General features: G+C 41.6%; 2 protein-coding genes across 8 annotated transcripts in view; one reads left to right on the top strand and one right to left on the bottom strand.

The window, feature by feature from the left end:
- Positions 1-6,390, top strand: part of ulk4 (unc-51 like kinase 4) — a 75,305-nt gene extending 68,915 nt beyond the window's left edge. For 6 of the 7 annotated variants that reach the window (XM_044034759.1, XM_044034758.1, XM_044034757.1 and 3 more), the window contains one exon: positions 2,031-6,390. In XM_044034759.1, coding sequence (XP_043890694.1) covers positions 2,031-2,091 — 61 coding nt within the window. In that variant the 3' untranslated portion in view covers positions 2,092-6,390. The remainder of the gene's footprint in view (positions 1-2,030) is intronic. The other variant, XR_006361060.1, reaches the window with a different exon arrangement.
- ctnnb1 (catenin (cadherin-associated protein), beta 1) lies at positions 4,175-17,097 on the bottom strand. Its single transcript, XM_044034763.1, has 17 exons — positions 16,924-17,097; positions 11,196-11,245; positions 10,286-10,510; positions 9,954-10,207; positions 9,632-9,870; positions 9,304-9,505; positions 9,071-9,215; positions 8,808-8,911; positions 8,483-8,617; positions 8,154-8,357; positions 7,527-7,685; positions 7,315-7,434; positions 7,045-7,195; positions 6,799-6,920; positions 6,579-6,639; positions 5,562-5,812; positions 4,175-4,974 (listed from the first exon to the last, which is right to left on the bottom strand). The coding sequence occupies exons 2-16, from the start codon at positions 11,206-11,208 to the stop codon at positions 5,598-5,600; spliced, it is 2,349 nt and encodes a 782-aa protein (XP_043890698.1). The 5' UTR covers positions 11,209-11,245; positions 16,924-17,097; the 3' UTR covers positions 4,175-4,974; positions 5,562-5,597.
- Positions 17,098-17,919: the final 822 nt, after the last annotated feature.

Here is a 17,919-nt window from a genome sequence, read left to right as displayed (position 1 = left end):
CCATTCATTTGGACAGCCTCACCACAATTCAAATATTGGCCCAAAACCTATTAAACAGTTGCTCAGAAATTAGGTTCTGCCTCATCAGGACTAGACTTTCTTCTCCATGAGGACCACTGGTCTTGACAAGGTCAATATTTACGCCAGAAAAGGTTCTACAAGTGCACACACACATATGCACTTAATGCATATGCATACACCCAAGAAGTTGCATCAATGCCCTTCTATATACAACCTCTCAATCACACACACAACCTGTCAGATTAGTAATAAAGGTATATTGTTGTCCTGCTATTGAAGCCTCTGCTTCCCTCCACTCCCTCCCTCTCTCTCTCTTTTCACCTTGGTCTCTTGCCCCCCCTCCTTTTCTTCCTTTTTGTCACCCCCAAACACATACACACACAATTTCTAATTTCTTTCTATTTTCCTAATTTCTTTCTCTTCCATGTCTCCCTCCCTCTCTCTCTCTCTCGCTCGCGCTCTCATGCTTTCTCTCCCACTTCTCCTCTCCTCTCTCTCCTCTCCCTCTCTGGCAGATGAAAGCAGAGATCAGCTCGAGCTTTGAAGTAGCAGAGACTGGCACACTCCCACTGGTTTAGTGGTAGGAGGAGTGGAGGAGGGGAGCAGAGGTTTTTGGAGAAAGGGCAGGAGATGAGAAGAGGAGAGGAGAGGAAGGAAGGGGGGGGCTGGTTGAGGATTGGTTTTAATTGAGGGGATGAGAGGAGGTGGAGTAGAGAGAGGAGATGGAAGAAAGTGGGAAGGAGAGGGGAGGTCTGGGCTTAGATCCTAACCCAAACGATGTCATTCAGCCTTTACCATGGCAACCTGAGGAATGCTTTTTCAAAACCTCAAGCCCAATCGAGGTTGGGGTGGGGGCCCAAAATCTGATCCTTAGTTTGTTGTTGTAGTCAGTCAAACATGAAGCCGTCAGTCGTGCAGGTCACTAATGTCTGCTCTGGAAACTGCAAACACGTACCTCTCTACATTTGGACTTCATTGACAGTTTAGAAAGAGATTTACCAAAGCACAAAACAAAAGGAATCTGTAGTTTTATAAACAGTTCACTTCAGCATGTTGTGAACTTAAAGTCCCTGTGAAGTAAATACAGAGATTATTGTCTTCACACATTATAACTGTGGCTGAGAACATGTTTAATCATTCAAATTTGGCAAGGTGGTTAGTATCACACTTTTCTGTCAGAATCCTTTTTTTCTATCACTTTACAGGGATTTTAAAGTGTTGGTGTGTTTACCATGGTGTTTGAGGATGAACTGTGCGTCAAGTTTTGCTGTTTAGAGTCATGTTGCATGAGAATTCTGAAAACTTGAAGTGAGGTTACAGTTTCCCTAGGTCAGAGACCTTTGAACGGAAGCATGTTTACGCATGCTTCATGTGGTCAGGCAGCACGTTTCCCAACAAACACTGAGTCAGCTGCACATCTGTCTGCGAACATCATTAAAGACTCAGAGAGTACTTTGAATGTTCAGAGCACTTCAGCTGATGTTTCTGTGGCGCTCACAAAGACAGTTCATGATCTCATCTTCAGTATTTCAGTCTGAACCGTCTCCTGGTTTTATGATTTGATGACTAGGTGTTTTTGCTGGAATATCAATGACGTAATTTTACTAAAGAACATTAGTGAGAGCTGTTCTACCAACAACATGTAAACCCTTTCTAAGAAAAGGGTTTCTTTCTTTAAAGGATACAGTATATACATTAAGGTGGCAGAGTGTTGTTTTTGCCTTTATGAAAAGGTCTGTGATTTTTAAGCATCTTGAATATGAATATCTTCTCATTTGTGTGATCATCTATGATGGTAAACAAACTCAGGTTTGTGGACAAAACAGTATTTGACTATGTCGTCGTCTTGTGTTTCAGGAAAACACTGATCAACATATTTTTAACAAAAAATTAATTCTCAATTAATTTGAGAATAGTGAGAATAATCATTAATTGCAGCCCTACTTTACGTTATAAGACGTGAGTGTGAAAGAATGAAAATGCTGAATAATGTTTTGCTCTTGTCTCAGGCCTCAGGGTGATGTGAATCAACTGGCCGCAGATATCCTCCAGGAGATTTCTGGATCATAGAAGCCGTTTATCTTCAAACCATTCGCCAGTTGAAGGTCTGCAGTCTTTTAGAGTTTCCTTGTTTCATCAGGTAACCTGTGTCTTAATAATCTAAAAAATATTTACATTAGTTTGACTTCAGACATCATATATTTTATTTAATTAGTTAAACATCAGGCAATCCTATCCTCAGTGTTAAGAGCCTGGACATGGACATAAATATAACATTACACTGTAGTTGGTGACTGTTTTCCAGTGGGATGTGAGGGATTTTGACTTAGAGGTATCAGAGCATTTGCTGTCTTGTCTGCATGACTTGTAATGACTTCAAATTGAATAACTGACAGTAATATATATTACTCTGTCACTGCAGTAATTTGACAGCTCATTTTAAAGTCCCATCAAGTGTCCATCCGAGTGCAGATGATTACAGTGCGGGTGTTCAGTCAGACTGTCGCATGCAGCACAACTCCGTTCTGTCTGGACACCTCCAGTCAAAGATGGAGGCTGACTGAGTGCAGCATGAACAACACTGTTCAAACTGACAGCTTTTCTCTTCCTCTCCTCCATACTAACAATAACATACTGAAACTGCCTGTTATCATAAGTTATGATGTCATGCAGTGACCAGGGCCACGTAGTCTAAAGCTGCTTTTCAGACATGCTGGAGGGGCTGTGTGTGTGAACACAAATGTCTGTCGGAAGTCTCTGGAGACTCTACTGCCAGCTCCAAAGTAAACTATCTAGTAAATGTCAGAATGAGCTCATGTGAGAACGGAGTAGGAAAACCTCAGAAGAATCCAGTTGATTCCTGGGTCAGTGAGTGTCTTGCTTCCTGCTTGCTCAGGCCAGTCACCACCCCATCACCTGGATTCTCCAGAGATTCTCCTGCTCTTGTGAACACAGGTGTGTATGAGAGGGAGAGATACTTGGTCTGGCGTCTGTCCTCTATCCAACACCATGTCCTCTGGAAAAAAAAAAAAAAATCTGGACACCAGTTTTAGTCACCGCTGGCTGGCTTTTACTTCTTCACTCCAGGTTCTGATTTCATATGCAAATCTGACTAATCTCACTTAAGCCGTAGCAAACAGCTGTCTAATATCAACCACCAAGTCAAACCAATTGAATTTTTTGGACACCGTCTCACGCGAGGAAGACGGTGAACAGAGATGGCTTCCTGCCAAACTGCGTGTCCCTGCAGGTGGACGACGTGGACACTTGTTTGACAGTGAGATCATCAGCTTTCCTCACCTTGCTACTCAGTTATTTGTTGTGTGAAAGTGAGGGTCACGTCTCTGTTGTAATGTTTTTCCTGTTACGACCTCTGCTGTCTGATGGCCTCACTCTGCCTTCTCATTTCACACAATAAACAAGACTCAGTTGTAGCTGCTGTGTGTAATCCATTATCCACCATCTCTGCTATGGAGTATGCAAAGACGGTGGTATTCAGGTTGAACACATTTGGGAAGATAAACCTTTTTTCATGATTTCATGATATAATTTAGGTTAAGATGCAGTTAAATATTCACCGTTTCATACATTAAAATGAGGAGCCTTAACAAACGAGATACCATAAATTATTAGAGCTGTTGAGTATTCTGAAGTTACACACATGTCGATTATGCCCATCAGCTCCACATGACCTCAGTGCAGCAGTGTCTTGCTGGCAACATTCCCACGCTGCACACAGGAAGTGATTCGTTTGACATCACGAGCAATAGTGACAATGCAGTGCTTGTAAAAAGTTTAAGTGGATTCTACTGCTATAAAAACCTTGGACGTTAATCGATTCACTGGGAAAAAATGCTTATTGCAGCTGGATAATACTGTAGAGTGAGGGTCATTGTTTCAGTTATCACTGCAAAGGGGAGACAGAAGTTACTCATTGGATGATAACTTAAATACAACTTTTTCGTATTTTTCTTTGACTGCAATGTTTAAACCCTGGGTCAGATTTGCTGCATAAGGTATAACCTAAATAACATTGTTTCAGACTGATTATCTTTTTTTTTTTTATCCCATCTGCAGAAAGTTTTACCTCACACTGAAACTGCATTGTCTTGTGTCTTGCATGCAGGTGAAATGAGACATGGAGACATCCAGGTGAAATGACAGTCCATTTTATTGTTTCAGAACACAGCAGGCTACAGAAACCAGCTCCTCCCACTATCCCCACCCCTTTGTAACATCAGACCAGTGAAAGCCCTCCTCTACCCCCAACTTTCACAGCCACACCCATCCCTCTCAGGTCAGCTACACCCCCTTTGGAACAGCAAAGACACATCAGTGTCCACCTTTAAAGCAAGAAAATAGCTTGATATTTGGACCATGATTTCCAATTCATGTTTTTTTTTTATACAAAAGCTACACAATGATACACTTGAATCAGAATACAATTCAACTGATTAACTTTAGTGTTTGAACACCATTTAAAATGTGATCAGATTCTTTACTTGGATGGAGCATTACCACAAATCAAACTCACTATCAGACTTAAAATACAAGGGACTGCAAAAAACAAGAAATGAGTATCATAATTCAGAATGAAAAAAAGCAAACCAGAATCAGTTTGTACCATTACAGACTTGAGAAAACATAATAAAAAAAGGTAAAACAACCAAAAGTAAAAAAAAAGTAAAACAAAAGACATAAAGGGTTTTTGAAAAAAGAATCAATCATTGAGATCAAAATCCATGCGTCTTGTCAGGATTTGATGTCAGCCTCTTGTCAGGCAGAGAGACCAGAACAGAACCGCATTTAAATCTGTTTTTTGTCCCAATGGAGTTCCCATAGACAGGAAACTCTGCTTGCTGTTGTTGAGTCTTCTTCAGGCACTTTCTGAAAACCCCGCCTCCTCCATATGGGCGAATCACAATGCAGGTTCATCCAGATCACATGATACAGCTGAAAAAAAGAGAAGGAATGAGTGGAAAAACCAGAGGAGAGAGGACGTAGACAGCATGGGCTTTGGTGAAGACCTCACACATGGATCAGAACAACATCACACAGCTTTGCAATTAAAGGCAGTGTGACCATGCATCAGCCTCTGTGAGTAAAATCCACTCCTCCCCCACAGCCCGTCTAGACACATAACACCCCAACCCACTCCCACTTTTACATCTGGACCAGTACAAGGGTTTAATTCTTCTGAACCACCACAAGACAAAAAAAATAAAAAAAAACTTCACCAAAAAGTGTTGACAAATGTAATACTAAAAATCATGGTACTAATGCTCAATTTTTTTATTTTAAGCTGCAATTTTTTTTAACCATTGTTGTCCATGCTACCAAGCATTCATATATATTTACATTTCATATAAACAAGAATCCTAATAAGATTATTATAAACCAGAAAGTTTTGGAATGCCTAGAAATATGCTGGCTCTCAGTGACTGACTGAATTTTCAAGTCACTAAGGTGAAATATTAACAGGTTTGTTCACTGCGGACTTTTATTTAAGTAATACCGCATATTGTACCATCCCTACTTACCTAGTAGAAAGTGTAGTGTAATGTTGGTCTTGGTATTTACAGGTCGGTATCAAACCAGGCCAGTTGGTTGGAGTCACCGGGTGGCAGGCCCTCTATCAGTTCCTGGGAGTGTCCCAGGTCAGGCAGCCCCTCTACAGGGGCATAGTCCTGGCCTGGGTGGTGGCCTCCACCCAGATCGTGGTCCATCATGGGCTCCATGCCCATTGTGTCCCCACCATAACCCCCCGCATGGAAGGCACGGTAGCTTGGGTCTGAGGGTTGAGGGAGGAGTGGGTGGAGGGAGAAGCAGGTGAAGCAGAGCAGTTGTTAGAAGCATGTTAACAAACCAAGCGATCACACAGTAGTACCATCATTTAACACTACAAAGCAACACGGCACACATCCATCCTCAAAACTAAAAAGGCTGAACTGAGTTTAGCTGAACTCATGGCCCAATTCACAGTAGTTTATTTTGTTTCCAGTGGAAACAAAAAATCCATCTGCAGTGGTCAACAAATAAACCAACTCTATGATCTCACTGTGCTGGTCAAGAGCCAGTTAAAGCTGTTAGTGATGGAGGAATGGATTTGTGCAAAGCAATAACAGCCAACACACAAACACCTTGGCTTATTGATCAGTTCACAGTCCTGGTCCTGGTACATGACCAACATTTAGATGGCAAACTATGACAACTAAAAAGCAGCAGCAAACCTGCATGTATTTTATTTTTCCAATTAAAAAATAGAGCTGTAGCCTTGATGCAAATTGCATAGTTTGATTTTAAAGCAATTCATTGTTCAGCCATTATTTTCATTTTCCATCTGTAATTAAAAAGTTTCATTGACATTCACCACCGACTTCAATCGTCTGTGTATAGTGATGTGAAACAGAATTATCGAGAACAGAACCCCAGTGACTGGTCAGTTGGTATAAAGTCAGCCACTGTGTTCTTGTTGCAGACGTTCTAACGGTTCTAATAGTCATTCATGACTTGTCCTGTGCTACTCTCTGCCAGTCAGAGGTTGCGAGGTGACTTACCGTCCTGTCTATAGCCCAGAGGCTCTCCCTGAGCTCCGATGTCCAAACCGAGGTCTCCAGTCTGCAGAGAAACACAGAGACAGATGAGGATGAGCAGGGAGGCAGTAGTTCTCATTAGACCACAGGCGTGTTTGCCTCAAAATAAGTAAATAATCATATGGCAATTTTGTGACAAATATCCCGATGAACAACCGAAAAGGAAAACTGATTTTTGTCACACCTCGTTCCAGGCCATTGGTTCCGTCCTGAAGAGCGAGCTGGTGAGTTCTACCGAGAGACGTTTCTTGTAGTCTTGGGGTTTGTCCTCAGACATACGGAACAATACGGCTGCAGCGTAGGTGGCTGAGGAAAGATGTGGAGTTTTAAGATTAGTCACAACCAGTAAATTCTCTTCCCTCTACTCAAGCGTAGCAATTATGTGCATAATGGGAGAATGTAATTAAGTGTGGGTTTTTTCTGTACGTACCAACTCCTTCGTTGCGACTGTGTAAGAGCTCTGTGAGCGGGGCAGTGGCTCCCTCAGCCTCGATGGCCTCAGCAGCCTCTTTGTCCTGGGCCAGCTCACACAGGACGCCTGCTGCTACACGCTGGATGTTCTCAATGGGAGAATACAACAGCTACACACACAGACAGACACAGAGCATGGTCAGCAAAAATAGCCGTGCTAGTCGCATGAAGTCACTCATCCATAGCTGCACACAGGAAAAAAGCTTTACAATGCAAATTTGAATTTTACCTGCACAAACAGTGGGATAGTGTTGAGTCCTCTGATGACTATTCTGTTGTGAACATCTCTGGCCAGGATGTGAAGTGCTCCTGTGCAGCCTTCTACGATTTCCTCCATACGAACTCCCTCCTACAAAAATATAATGATATAACTGATCTGCATGTTCCATACGTAATTGCATGCTTGTGTGCTCAAGTCAAATGTACATGTGCTCTTCTTACCACAAACTGCTGCTGTGTGCCTCCCATGCTGGTGCGTCTCTGTGTGTCTTGGTGTGCTCTGACCAGCAGCTGGACCAGTCTGGGAATAGCTCCCTGCTCCCTTAGAGGAGCGTGGTTCGCAGGGCACAGAGCCAGGTTACGGATCAAACCAACGGTAGCCTGACGGAGAAAATGTTGCATGTTATTTTACTAGATTACGCTGACAATTGTGTGCACTTTTAGGAGAATGTCTCACTTTGGAGACAAAATACAGCAATAATCATTTTGGGTGTCCATACAAATTGTTGTACATTATATTACAAATCAGGAGTTATGTACCACATTGGAGTGGGTTATTACATGTTTAAACACCACACAGCAGTATGGTAGTGTATTATTAATGTACAACAAATAACTGTATTCCTAGTCCCAAAGGAAATCAGCTGCCAACATGAGTTAGTAGCCAACTACACTACAATACTGTGCTTTTGAGGACAGCTTTGGCCCATTATTTTGGCTTCGAGGTGTGGTCAAGTGTAAAATGCTTCAGTAGAAAAGCCACAGAGAGAACAGCCAAATGACTGGCTGGCAGTGTGAGGAACAGCTTATGTGGCAGATTGCTGCTGGCAAGTCTGTGCATGTGTGTACCTTAATGAGCGGCCAGTGTGATGGCGGATGCAGTAATTTGACAACCACGGGCAGACCGTAGTGCAGTCTCACAGCATTCTGTGCCATTTCAGCATCCTGGTGTCGAGATGTGAGGTGACGCAGGGCACAAATGGCTGGCTCTGTAATGTCCTCTCTGTCTCCTGCCCGGAGCACTGTGCGCACCAATGCCTCAATACCTCCAACCTACAGAGGGACAGATGGTGTGACAGTTTAATAGACAAAGACACCCAAGTTTCACAGTTCCAAGAAAAAAAAAAGTTAAATGTGTCCTAAAAATGCAGTTTCATAAACCACACGCCTCTACTGACCTGACAGACCATCATCTTGTTCTTATAGTTGTTACAGGTCAGGTTAGACAGAATGCCAGCAGCACAGGTCACCACATTAATGTCATCACTGCCAAGCAGCTGGACCAGTGTTCCTAAAAGACCCTCCATTCCCTCCTGCAAAGAAAAGACAATTGTCACAACAGCATAGAGGAAATGACTCATACACCTTCAGTCTCCATATTTGCTAAGGAAACACCAAAAGAAATGCAGCGTCTGAATGTTCTTAGTAAATAACTACATTTCACTGTCTTTTACAGACCAAAAAACATCTTAAATGTTAGTAAAAGGGGGCAGTTCTCATCACCTGTTTGGTGGCAGCATCTGATAAGTTCCTCAGAGTCCAGAGACAATTCTGGACCAGTCTCTGGCTGGGATCTGTCAGGTGGAGTCCCAGAGCCTGCATGCCTCCTGGACAGAAGGACAAATGTGGAAGGAAATAGAGTTAGTAGAGATAATGTTTTTGAAACATCACATCAATAAGTATATTATTTACCAATTAATCTCAATGTATGAGCCTGAATATTGTTCTACTAATATAACCATCTCTTGGATGTTTAGGTGACATACCAGCTTCTACAATGGCAGGTTTGTTACTGGAGCAGACTGACAGCACTTTGAGAACTCGGCTTGTGGTCCACAGTAGTTTCTCATAGGTGTAGGTCCTCATGATGTTGACCAATGCCTGAGGGCCACCACTGGCCAGGATTATCAACTACAGAAAGGGAGAACATAGTTTTAATGTTAATGGCCACTGTGCAGCACTTGCATTCTGGAAAGTCTAACAGACTGCTTTATCTCACCTTGCTTTCCTGGTTGCCATATGCCAGTATCTGGAGACAGTCAGTTGTAATGGCCAGGAATTTGACATTGGTCTTGTTGAGTAGAGCCACCATTTTCTGTAGACCACCGGCTAAACGGACGGCCATCTTGGCTCCTTCCTGGTGCAGGAGGAGGTTGTGGAGGGTGGTGATGGCATAGAACAGGACAGAATCCACAGGTGAACTGCAGAGCAGACAGATTATTACCTTAACAGGAAATACTCACAACTCAAGTAACTCTGTTAACGTTACAATTTTTCCATGTTTCTTTAACACACCACTACAATCTAACAATCCTCTTTTCACATACCCAAGCATTTTAACCAGAGCTGGTATTCCTCCTGACTTGAAGATGGCAAGCAGACCCTCTCTGTGATGGGACAGGTTGTGAAGTGTTCCCGCAGTACAGCGAGCCGTCTCTACGTCATTTGTGTTCTGCATGGTCCTGACAATAGCAGAAACCATCTGAGGGGAGCGCATGATAGCATGGCGAGATGCTTCTTTCTTTGAAAGCTGGTGGACCATCACAGCTGCTTTGTTTACTACGACCTGTAGGAGACAAAAATAAATGATACAACTGCAAAAGAAAAAGAGCGTGCTAAATCTGAGCCACTATTTCCATAGACACTTACCTGATCTTCATCATTTAGTAGTTTGGTGAGTTCTGGTATGGCTCTGGTTGCCAATTCAGCATCGTCTTGATAGTTGATTAGATTGACAACAGCATGTTTAAGCATTTGTGAGGGCTCTGCCAGCCTCTGTACATTGGTGGGGTTTGCGGCATCATACTGTGTCGAGGGGATCTGCATGCCCTCCTCAAGAGTCTCTGGGAACATTGCTGCACGCACCCGCTGTGCACGTGTCATGGCGTACTGACCATCTATGTCTAAAAGAGACGAAACATCAGTTTAGTTGTGACAAATTTCATGATTTCTCCTTAAGATCAATGTGTAATGTGACTTACCTTGTACTTGGTCCTGGGAGAAGTTCTGGTTGTAGCCCTGCTCCCACTCATACATGACCTGGTTGTCAACGTCATCTTCTTCGGGATTGCCCTTTCCACTGAGTGAGGGAGCAGTTGTGGTTGCCCCTGAGTGGATGCCTGAATCCAGGTAGGACTGTTGCTGCCAGTGACTGACTGCTGCCTTACGGTCTGGCTCCATGGCCATGTCCAGCTCCATCAGATCAGCTTCAAGTTTTTCAAAAAGAGAAAAAGTGTTAAACTCAGTGTATAAAACTATAGTAGTTGTATGTAAAAACAAATCTAGGCTTGTACAGTAGGCTTGCAGTCAAGACTAATCTCCAGAGCGCTGACAAAGATGGTGGGCGAGACCATTTATATATGGGAAAACTCTATGGCCTGATTACAGTTCTTGAAACAAATCACAATTATCTTGGGCTGCAAGTAGCATTTGCATCGTCATTAAAATTGCTTATTCCCCTTAAAATAGAGGGGATGAATCTGGGGTTTTATGTTCCCATATTGTCAGGAACATTGCAGTGAGTTCTGAAATACTGTAAGAGTAAAAAGGTTTAGAACATTAAATAGCCTGTTCACCTACAGTACATTACAATACAATACAATACAATTTTGGCGTGTCTATGTGATTCATAGACACAGCTCTGTTTTGATGATTTTTAACTTGCACTAACCTGCACCAGTAAAGGTGTTTCTGACCATAAAGTTTGATTTCACAGCAAACTAAAATCAATAACTAATTCACTTTGCTCAAAAAAAAAAAAATCTGCACTAGGAGAAGATGCCGTGTGGAACGGCTGCAAAGTGTGTGTGAGAAATGCCAGTAAAAATATATAACAAAAGCTAAAAGGGGCAAAAAGTTCAAAGAATTTGTATCTGAAAAATATTTACTCACCCTGGGAAGCCATGTTCAGTTCTCAAACTGCAACGACACAGCTTCCTGATCTGAAAACACACAAAAACACAATTAGTCAAACTGCCCAAGTTCATCGTCATCTTTCTTTGCAATCAAACACCATTTAATTAACAAAAAAAAAAAAAAAGCCCAGACTAGTGAGTTTCCAGGGCCTTTCTTCCTTTCCTGCCTCCTCCCTTTCTTGGATTTCCTCCTCTTTTCCAGCCAGCCATGCAAACAGCAGCTCACACACAGAGTGTAGCAGCTAGCAACTATTTAGGTGAGGAAGGACAGGGAAGTGGAGCATTGGGTGTGGAGCACGGAGGCAGGGGGAGGAGGGCACACACATTCCTGCTCTGGCTTTGAAGCTGAAACCTCACTTTGCAGAAAAGTAAACACTGGCAATGGCAGGAGAGAGGCAGAGCGAGCGAGTGAGAGGGGATTAAACCAGAAAAAATGGAAAATTGAAACAGAGGTATTTTCAATTCAAACTCAAAAATAAACGCCATGACTGTAATGCACAAAAACATTAAATGGGAAAAAAGCAGGAGAGAAACTCTCAGCCAAAAAGGAGGGAAACTGGGCCTGTGGCACAGACTCTTTGTGGTTCTTCCAAGATGAATCACAAAAGAAAATGTAGACCCAACCCCATTCAGTCATGACACACCAGTTTGGACATGTACAAATTAAGAGTAAAGTGGTAGAAAATAAAGAGAATGGCAGCTACAGAGTTAATGTCTGCCTTAAATAGATGGTTGATGGATAATCGCATAGCCATTCCTCAAGTGAACTAACTAGTCCATGTACCAGCGCTCAACATACTCAACACACCATATCTAAGCACCCACCGTTATTTACCGATTGACTCAGAATTGAGTTCAGTCTTGTATTTTTCCTACACAGTGAATGAAAGTAACTTGATTATATAGTATAGTGGTATTTTTTTGGTGTCCCCACTGAAAGTCAGTATAATAGAATCACTCTCCAAGCAGCAACTTTTTTCCGCAAGGCTGGATGCAACAAGTATGGAGCTGTATTACTGCAGTACGGTCAGATGTAGTTTGTGAGGATAGTAACTCTGAATACATAGATACATGAAGTGCCTACACAGTTCATTAATTAGTTAAATAGATGTCACAACTCCTAAAAGTGGTGTTAAATTTAGTCATTGCCACAATACCTTCAAAGTCCAAGCAAACAATATTAGAGATTCAGGAAACCTTTATCCCATCTTTACTGTGAGCTATTCTTGTTTCAAGATTTGCTGTGGGCTCGTACAAACTAGATATCGAGGGTGTGATTGACTTGACTTCAGATTGAATTAAAAAGGGACACTGGACACTAGTGAGGAAAATAAACACTATCAGAGTTTTATACACAAGCTGCATGATGGCTGTGGATTTGGCATATTTTAATCAACAAATTTGAATGGATGACGACAAGAGCTAAAGCTTCATATATTCAACAAGAAAAGACTGTAGACAGTAAAAATTATTACACTATATATGTGTGACACTATATCTGATTCAACAGTTTTGTCTAACCCATCAAACTGCCTGCAAAACACTATACAGCATGTGGTAAAAAAACAAGCAAATAACAGAGTTAAAATGAAGATGCAACACCCAAAGAGAAGACAAGGCCAAAGTCGAAAAACCGCAATACAGAAAGACAAAAGTCTAGTCCATAGTAGAAAAGATCAGTTTGGTAAGAGCGGCAGTGAAAGTGTAGGAGTTTGTGGTATTGAAGAGCTGTCAATATGCAAATACAGTCAAGGTCAGCAAAACTGCTGTGCTGAATTACTTCCCTCCTCTCACACCCACACCCCCCACTTCAGCTGTGTCATTAAAACTATCTTGAGTCAGGCTCCAAAACTGCTGCTTCCAACCACAAAAACACCAACTCAAACTCACTGTTCACACGCCATCCTCCAGAGGTTTGCAGGCCTGCCCTCACATAACCTAGCCTTGCCCTAATGGGAGCCATATGCCCCATACAGAGCTGCTTGAAATCAAACATACAATCAAAGTGAACAGTGAAACCATTTATCATTTATGCTGGTGGAAAATGTGGTTGCTTATGTCTGGCTTTGGAAACTGAGCCAATGATAGTTTTGATGGCCAAACAAGTAAAGTCTGGTCTGCAATTGAGAGGCACAAATAGCAGCCTTACCCTGAAGTCAAACTCTGATTGTTAACACAAAAGTCATTACAGTAAGAGTTCTTAGATATCAGGCTTGTAGCCTCATCGCAAAAATCTAAAAGAGCTTTTTCTTTGAAACCACATGTGAAATACAATATGTAGAGCTGTGCCTCCTCTGACTGAAACCAGATGACTAATGAGTAACAGTCACGCGAGTCAGATGATTGTCCTATTTTGTACACACACACTCACTCACTCACTCACTCACTCACGAGAGCTGAGGAAGCCAGAGTGCATTAATGTGTCAATGACAAACATGGAAATGAAAGAGAAAAAGTGTTTTTGCTAGAAGGTTGTTTCTAAAAACACCTCAAGCAAACCATGCACTCTTTACACTGGCTATAGTCAGAGCATGGAGAATACAATCACAGTCATGGGCAGATCTGGATGAAGTAAGAAAAATGTGTCAAAATGTAGAAATTAAATCCTCTGTAAAAAAAACTTTATTTTACATAAACAAAACCCATGACTCTTTGAACCATCAGGATTTACCACATGGCTCTGGCTAAATTGAATATATCACTTAATATCAGTCATGATTAAGAACTAAGCCAGATGACTGACAACTATCAAGAGACTTTTACTTGAACTCCCACATACAAATTAAGACATCCCCATTTGTCATTGCAGGTCTTGCGTTACACCTACACAAGTCTAATATGCTTTTAGAGTTTAATATCAGCAACCAGCCAAGCAAGCATATAACTACAAACTATGTGGGAAATGTTGCTTGCTTAACATCTCCAACCCAACAAAGGGGACAGATGCTGTTACAGAAAAACAAATCCTCATACTCACTGCTGCCCTGTGATCCCACCGTTTCCTCTTTATTTGTAGAAACCTTAAATAGACTACTCCAAAAAGGGTTGGTTTGCAGTAGGCACAACTAAATGCTCAAATCCTATTCCAACTTTATGAAAACATTCTACTAAAGCTATCCAGTCAGCATCTATGAGCCATACTGTCAAAAATGTGTTAAATTCACTCTTACCATTGACCATACATAAAATGAATCGCATCCTATTGTTTTTTTCCAAAATAATTACACCACTATATGAATGCATTTACTCTAATCGCAATTTGGCCCAGTATATCGGCATTTAAACAATTTATGTAAAATGAATTTGCTGGAGGAAATATTAAGTCCTCGAGTTAAAAAAGTTGAGGGGACTTTAAAGGGCTAAAAGCAAATATCATCTTTACTTCACAACCAATTTTTTCCAGAAATAAAAAAAAACAAACAGTGAGTTCAATACATCCATATAAGCTAATGACCCAAACAAGCAGTATTATGAGGATGAGAGGCAGAAGCTGCCACAGGCTTCAATGTGCAGGGTCAGCAGCACTCAGTCTGCTGGCTTCCAACAGTACAATGAGCTCAATGCCCGCAGCTGCTGCAGTGTCTCAACTGCACAATAACAAAATGTTCATGGGGAAACAGGAGCCCCTCAAAACATCCAAGCAACTTCCTCCTCATTAGGATGACTCTAATTCATTTGATTGCTTATTTGTCAAGATTGAGAAATAATGATTAATGGCATGAGAGACAAGAAGTAGAAAATACCTACTTGTTACCCTAAACTAGAAAAAAATCATTAACACCTTCAATCCACTGTTCATTTTTATAAGATGCATTTTAAAATCTACTTTCCATTGCCACAGGTTAAAGCAAAACACAAGTTACATTAGGTGATGGAAATACCATGATAACAGTCTTCTTGCAAGTGAATCACCTCAAAACTTACCACTACCGGTCTCAGATATAGGCTATACACCCACTTCTATCTTTTAAAAAAAAACTAACTCTGATGACAAGATGACATGTTCATCAAAATGTTGTTCCATTGCGTAATCTGACCAGGTTTTTTTTTTACAGGGGGGCAACATAAAGACTAATAGTTGGTATTTTAAGAAAGGGTCAAAGACAATACGGTGATTTCTGGGTTATGGAAATACAAGATTCTATTATTATATTACATTAATATAGTAAATATGTGACTATACTGATCTCCAAGGTAGTTGCAGAGGCATACAAACAGTGGCTGAATTACTCGTGTTTTGGGGGGTTGGGACTTTTAAAGGATGACAAACTTATCAAATTAGGATTGTGATCAGACCAAATTTCTTACAACGACTACTGTAAGACTATATATATTTGAAAAGACAAATCAGTCGTTTCGATGAGATACGTGTTCGATTAACACATCACAATTTAACTATATGCGATTATTGGTTACTAAACCTGTACAATGGTGGTGGTGGTGGTGGGGCACGTTTATTTCGTCGGTCCGATAGATTCTGAGGGAATTACTTCATGAAATCATGACTTCCGATGCAAATTGCGAATGACATGTAAGACAAAAAATCGTAACACATCACCACCATTGTGTCATTTAACAACATAAACGTGGTATGGCCATCGGCAAGACGATGAGGAGCAGCGAGGTAACCAACTTTTCTCCGTATGCGACCCGTCGGTCTTTCGCCACCGCCCGCAAAACAAATGCATATCCGCCCGTGGCGCGCAGCCGGTGGGGGAAGTGTTCAACATTTACCGCTAACATTTGTTAAAAACAAGCAATATTTACACAAATAAATGTGAAGTGTACCACTTATTTTCCACAGCTGCCCTGACGTTGTGCTCCGGCAGCAGTGACTCAGATTTCACACTCCCTGACTCCTCCTCGTCTTCCTCCCAAAGCACAGCGGCTCACAGGAATGTGTCGGTCTTTGTTTAAGAACGAATAGAAAAACACACACTTGCGGACATTTAAACTGAAATACAATGTAGAAATTAAGCATTACGCTTTGGGTGCAACTCCTTGGACATGAAACTCAATTTAAAAGTTAAAAGTTTCGAACGGTTTTCGCCTTTTAAGAAGTTCAAACGGAACTTCGGAAGAAAATGTTTGCGTTAAGGTCAACAACAATGAAGTTTACTTAACTTCAATCGACCAGCCTTTAGGAAAACGTTAACGTGTACACTTGGCCACAGCATACACAACTCAACAGGCGTGTATCTTCACCCCAAATTAAATGTGTGTTGAAGCTAAACAGCAAAAACAGCCGAGCAAACATGGATGGAACGGGAGCACAACTGGCTTAACAGCGGTTAGGCTAATCTATGATTAGCAAACCTCAACTACTGAAACGGGCGAGGACACATCTGCGTTTACTCCCAAACCTTCATTACCGTTTACGAATAAACCCGAGCTGCGATGAAAACTACGGCACGGATTTACCCAATTTTAACTGCCGCCGTATACGACACACAGCTGCGCTACCATTAAGTCAATAAACGCCGGTAAAATATGAATGTTCCAGTTATAGGCAGTGGCCGCTGGATCCCAAATATTTGCCGTGAGAGCAGCTGGCTCGCTAGCAGCAGCAGCAGCATCATCATCATTATTATTCCCGGCCGGCCCGCACACAACAACTCGTCTTCATTCCCGATTGCATTCACGGAGCCCGGTGAGAAAAGAGGGGAGAACTGAGTGGAGTCGAGAGTTTGAATATTGGAGCCTACCCTTGTCAGTAAAAGCACCTCCGTCCACTCGGATCCAGCTGAGTAAAAACCACTTAGAAATGGATGAAAAAAGTCGAGGAAAATGTGAGGCGAGCGTCAGCGGGAGCCCTCGTCCACTCCCTCTTTAGTCACTCAACGATGACTTCGGCCGAGCAGCAGAGACTGCAAAATATAAGATGGCGGCGCTTATATATAGCCCGAAGAACAGCGCCAGTCGTCACATATCCTGCCGCGCGTTGAAATAAAATAGAAACCACACTGAGATAAATCTGTAATTACGCAGTCGCATGCGTTTATACATACTGTATATATTGTACCACATATCAGCACGCATCCTAGTTGTATATTGTAGTTGATATCACAATATCAGGCAAACCAAATATCAATTTCTTCCACAGGAGAGTATGAATACACAATTGAATGAAGTTCCGGCTGAATAGAAAAGGGAAATCCGATTCCAAGTTGACTTTCGTGGGCTGTGAAAAAATGTCTCTCTACCTGTAAACAAAACATAATCACCCCCCAACGAAACTGAGTTCAATTGTTTGGATTGATTTGAACAACAGAATAAATCACCAACTGTACCTATTTTAAAATAAGTCAAAAGTAGTCCACAATAACAGTACTATACATGTATTATTCACAGTAGTAGTTCAAAAGACAAATTCAGGCAACGTTCACATTCATTTCTGATTCAGTTCCAACTCAATACAGTCAGATTTGACTGTTCACAGTCTCACTTGCAAGTGTCTTGTGTCTGACTTTCATGTGAAAGCAGCTGTCATCAGAAATAGCATGCATGTGCATTTTTGTTTAGCTATACGCATGTTGCTACCAGTGCTGAGCAAAGACAGAAAAAGTTGCACATATTCTGACAAGTTTTTGTTCTTGCTCATGTCACATGGTCACTTATTTGATATTTATTCAATCTAGGACCTCATACTGAAAAGACACGTCTGATTTGAAAGCCGGAATAGACGATTGAATATCTGTGTC

The sequence above is a fragment of the Solea senegalensis genome, linkage group LG9 (assembly GCF_019176455.1).
Source record: "Solea senegalensis isolate Sse05_10M linkage group LG9, IFAPA_SoseM_1, whole genome shotgun sequence".
NCBI classification, from domain to species: domain Eukaryota; kingdom Metazoa; phylum Chordata; class Actinopteri; order Pleuronectiformes; family Soleidae; genus Solea; species Solea senegalensis.
This window is presented reverse-complemented; position numbering and strand designations above follow the sequence as displayed.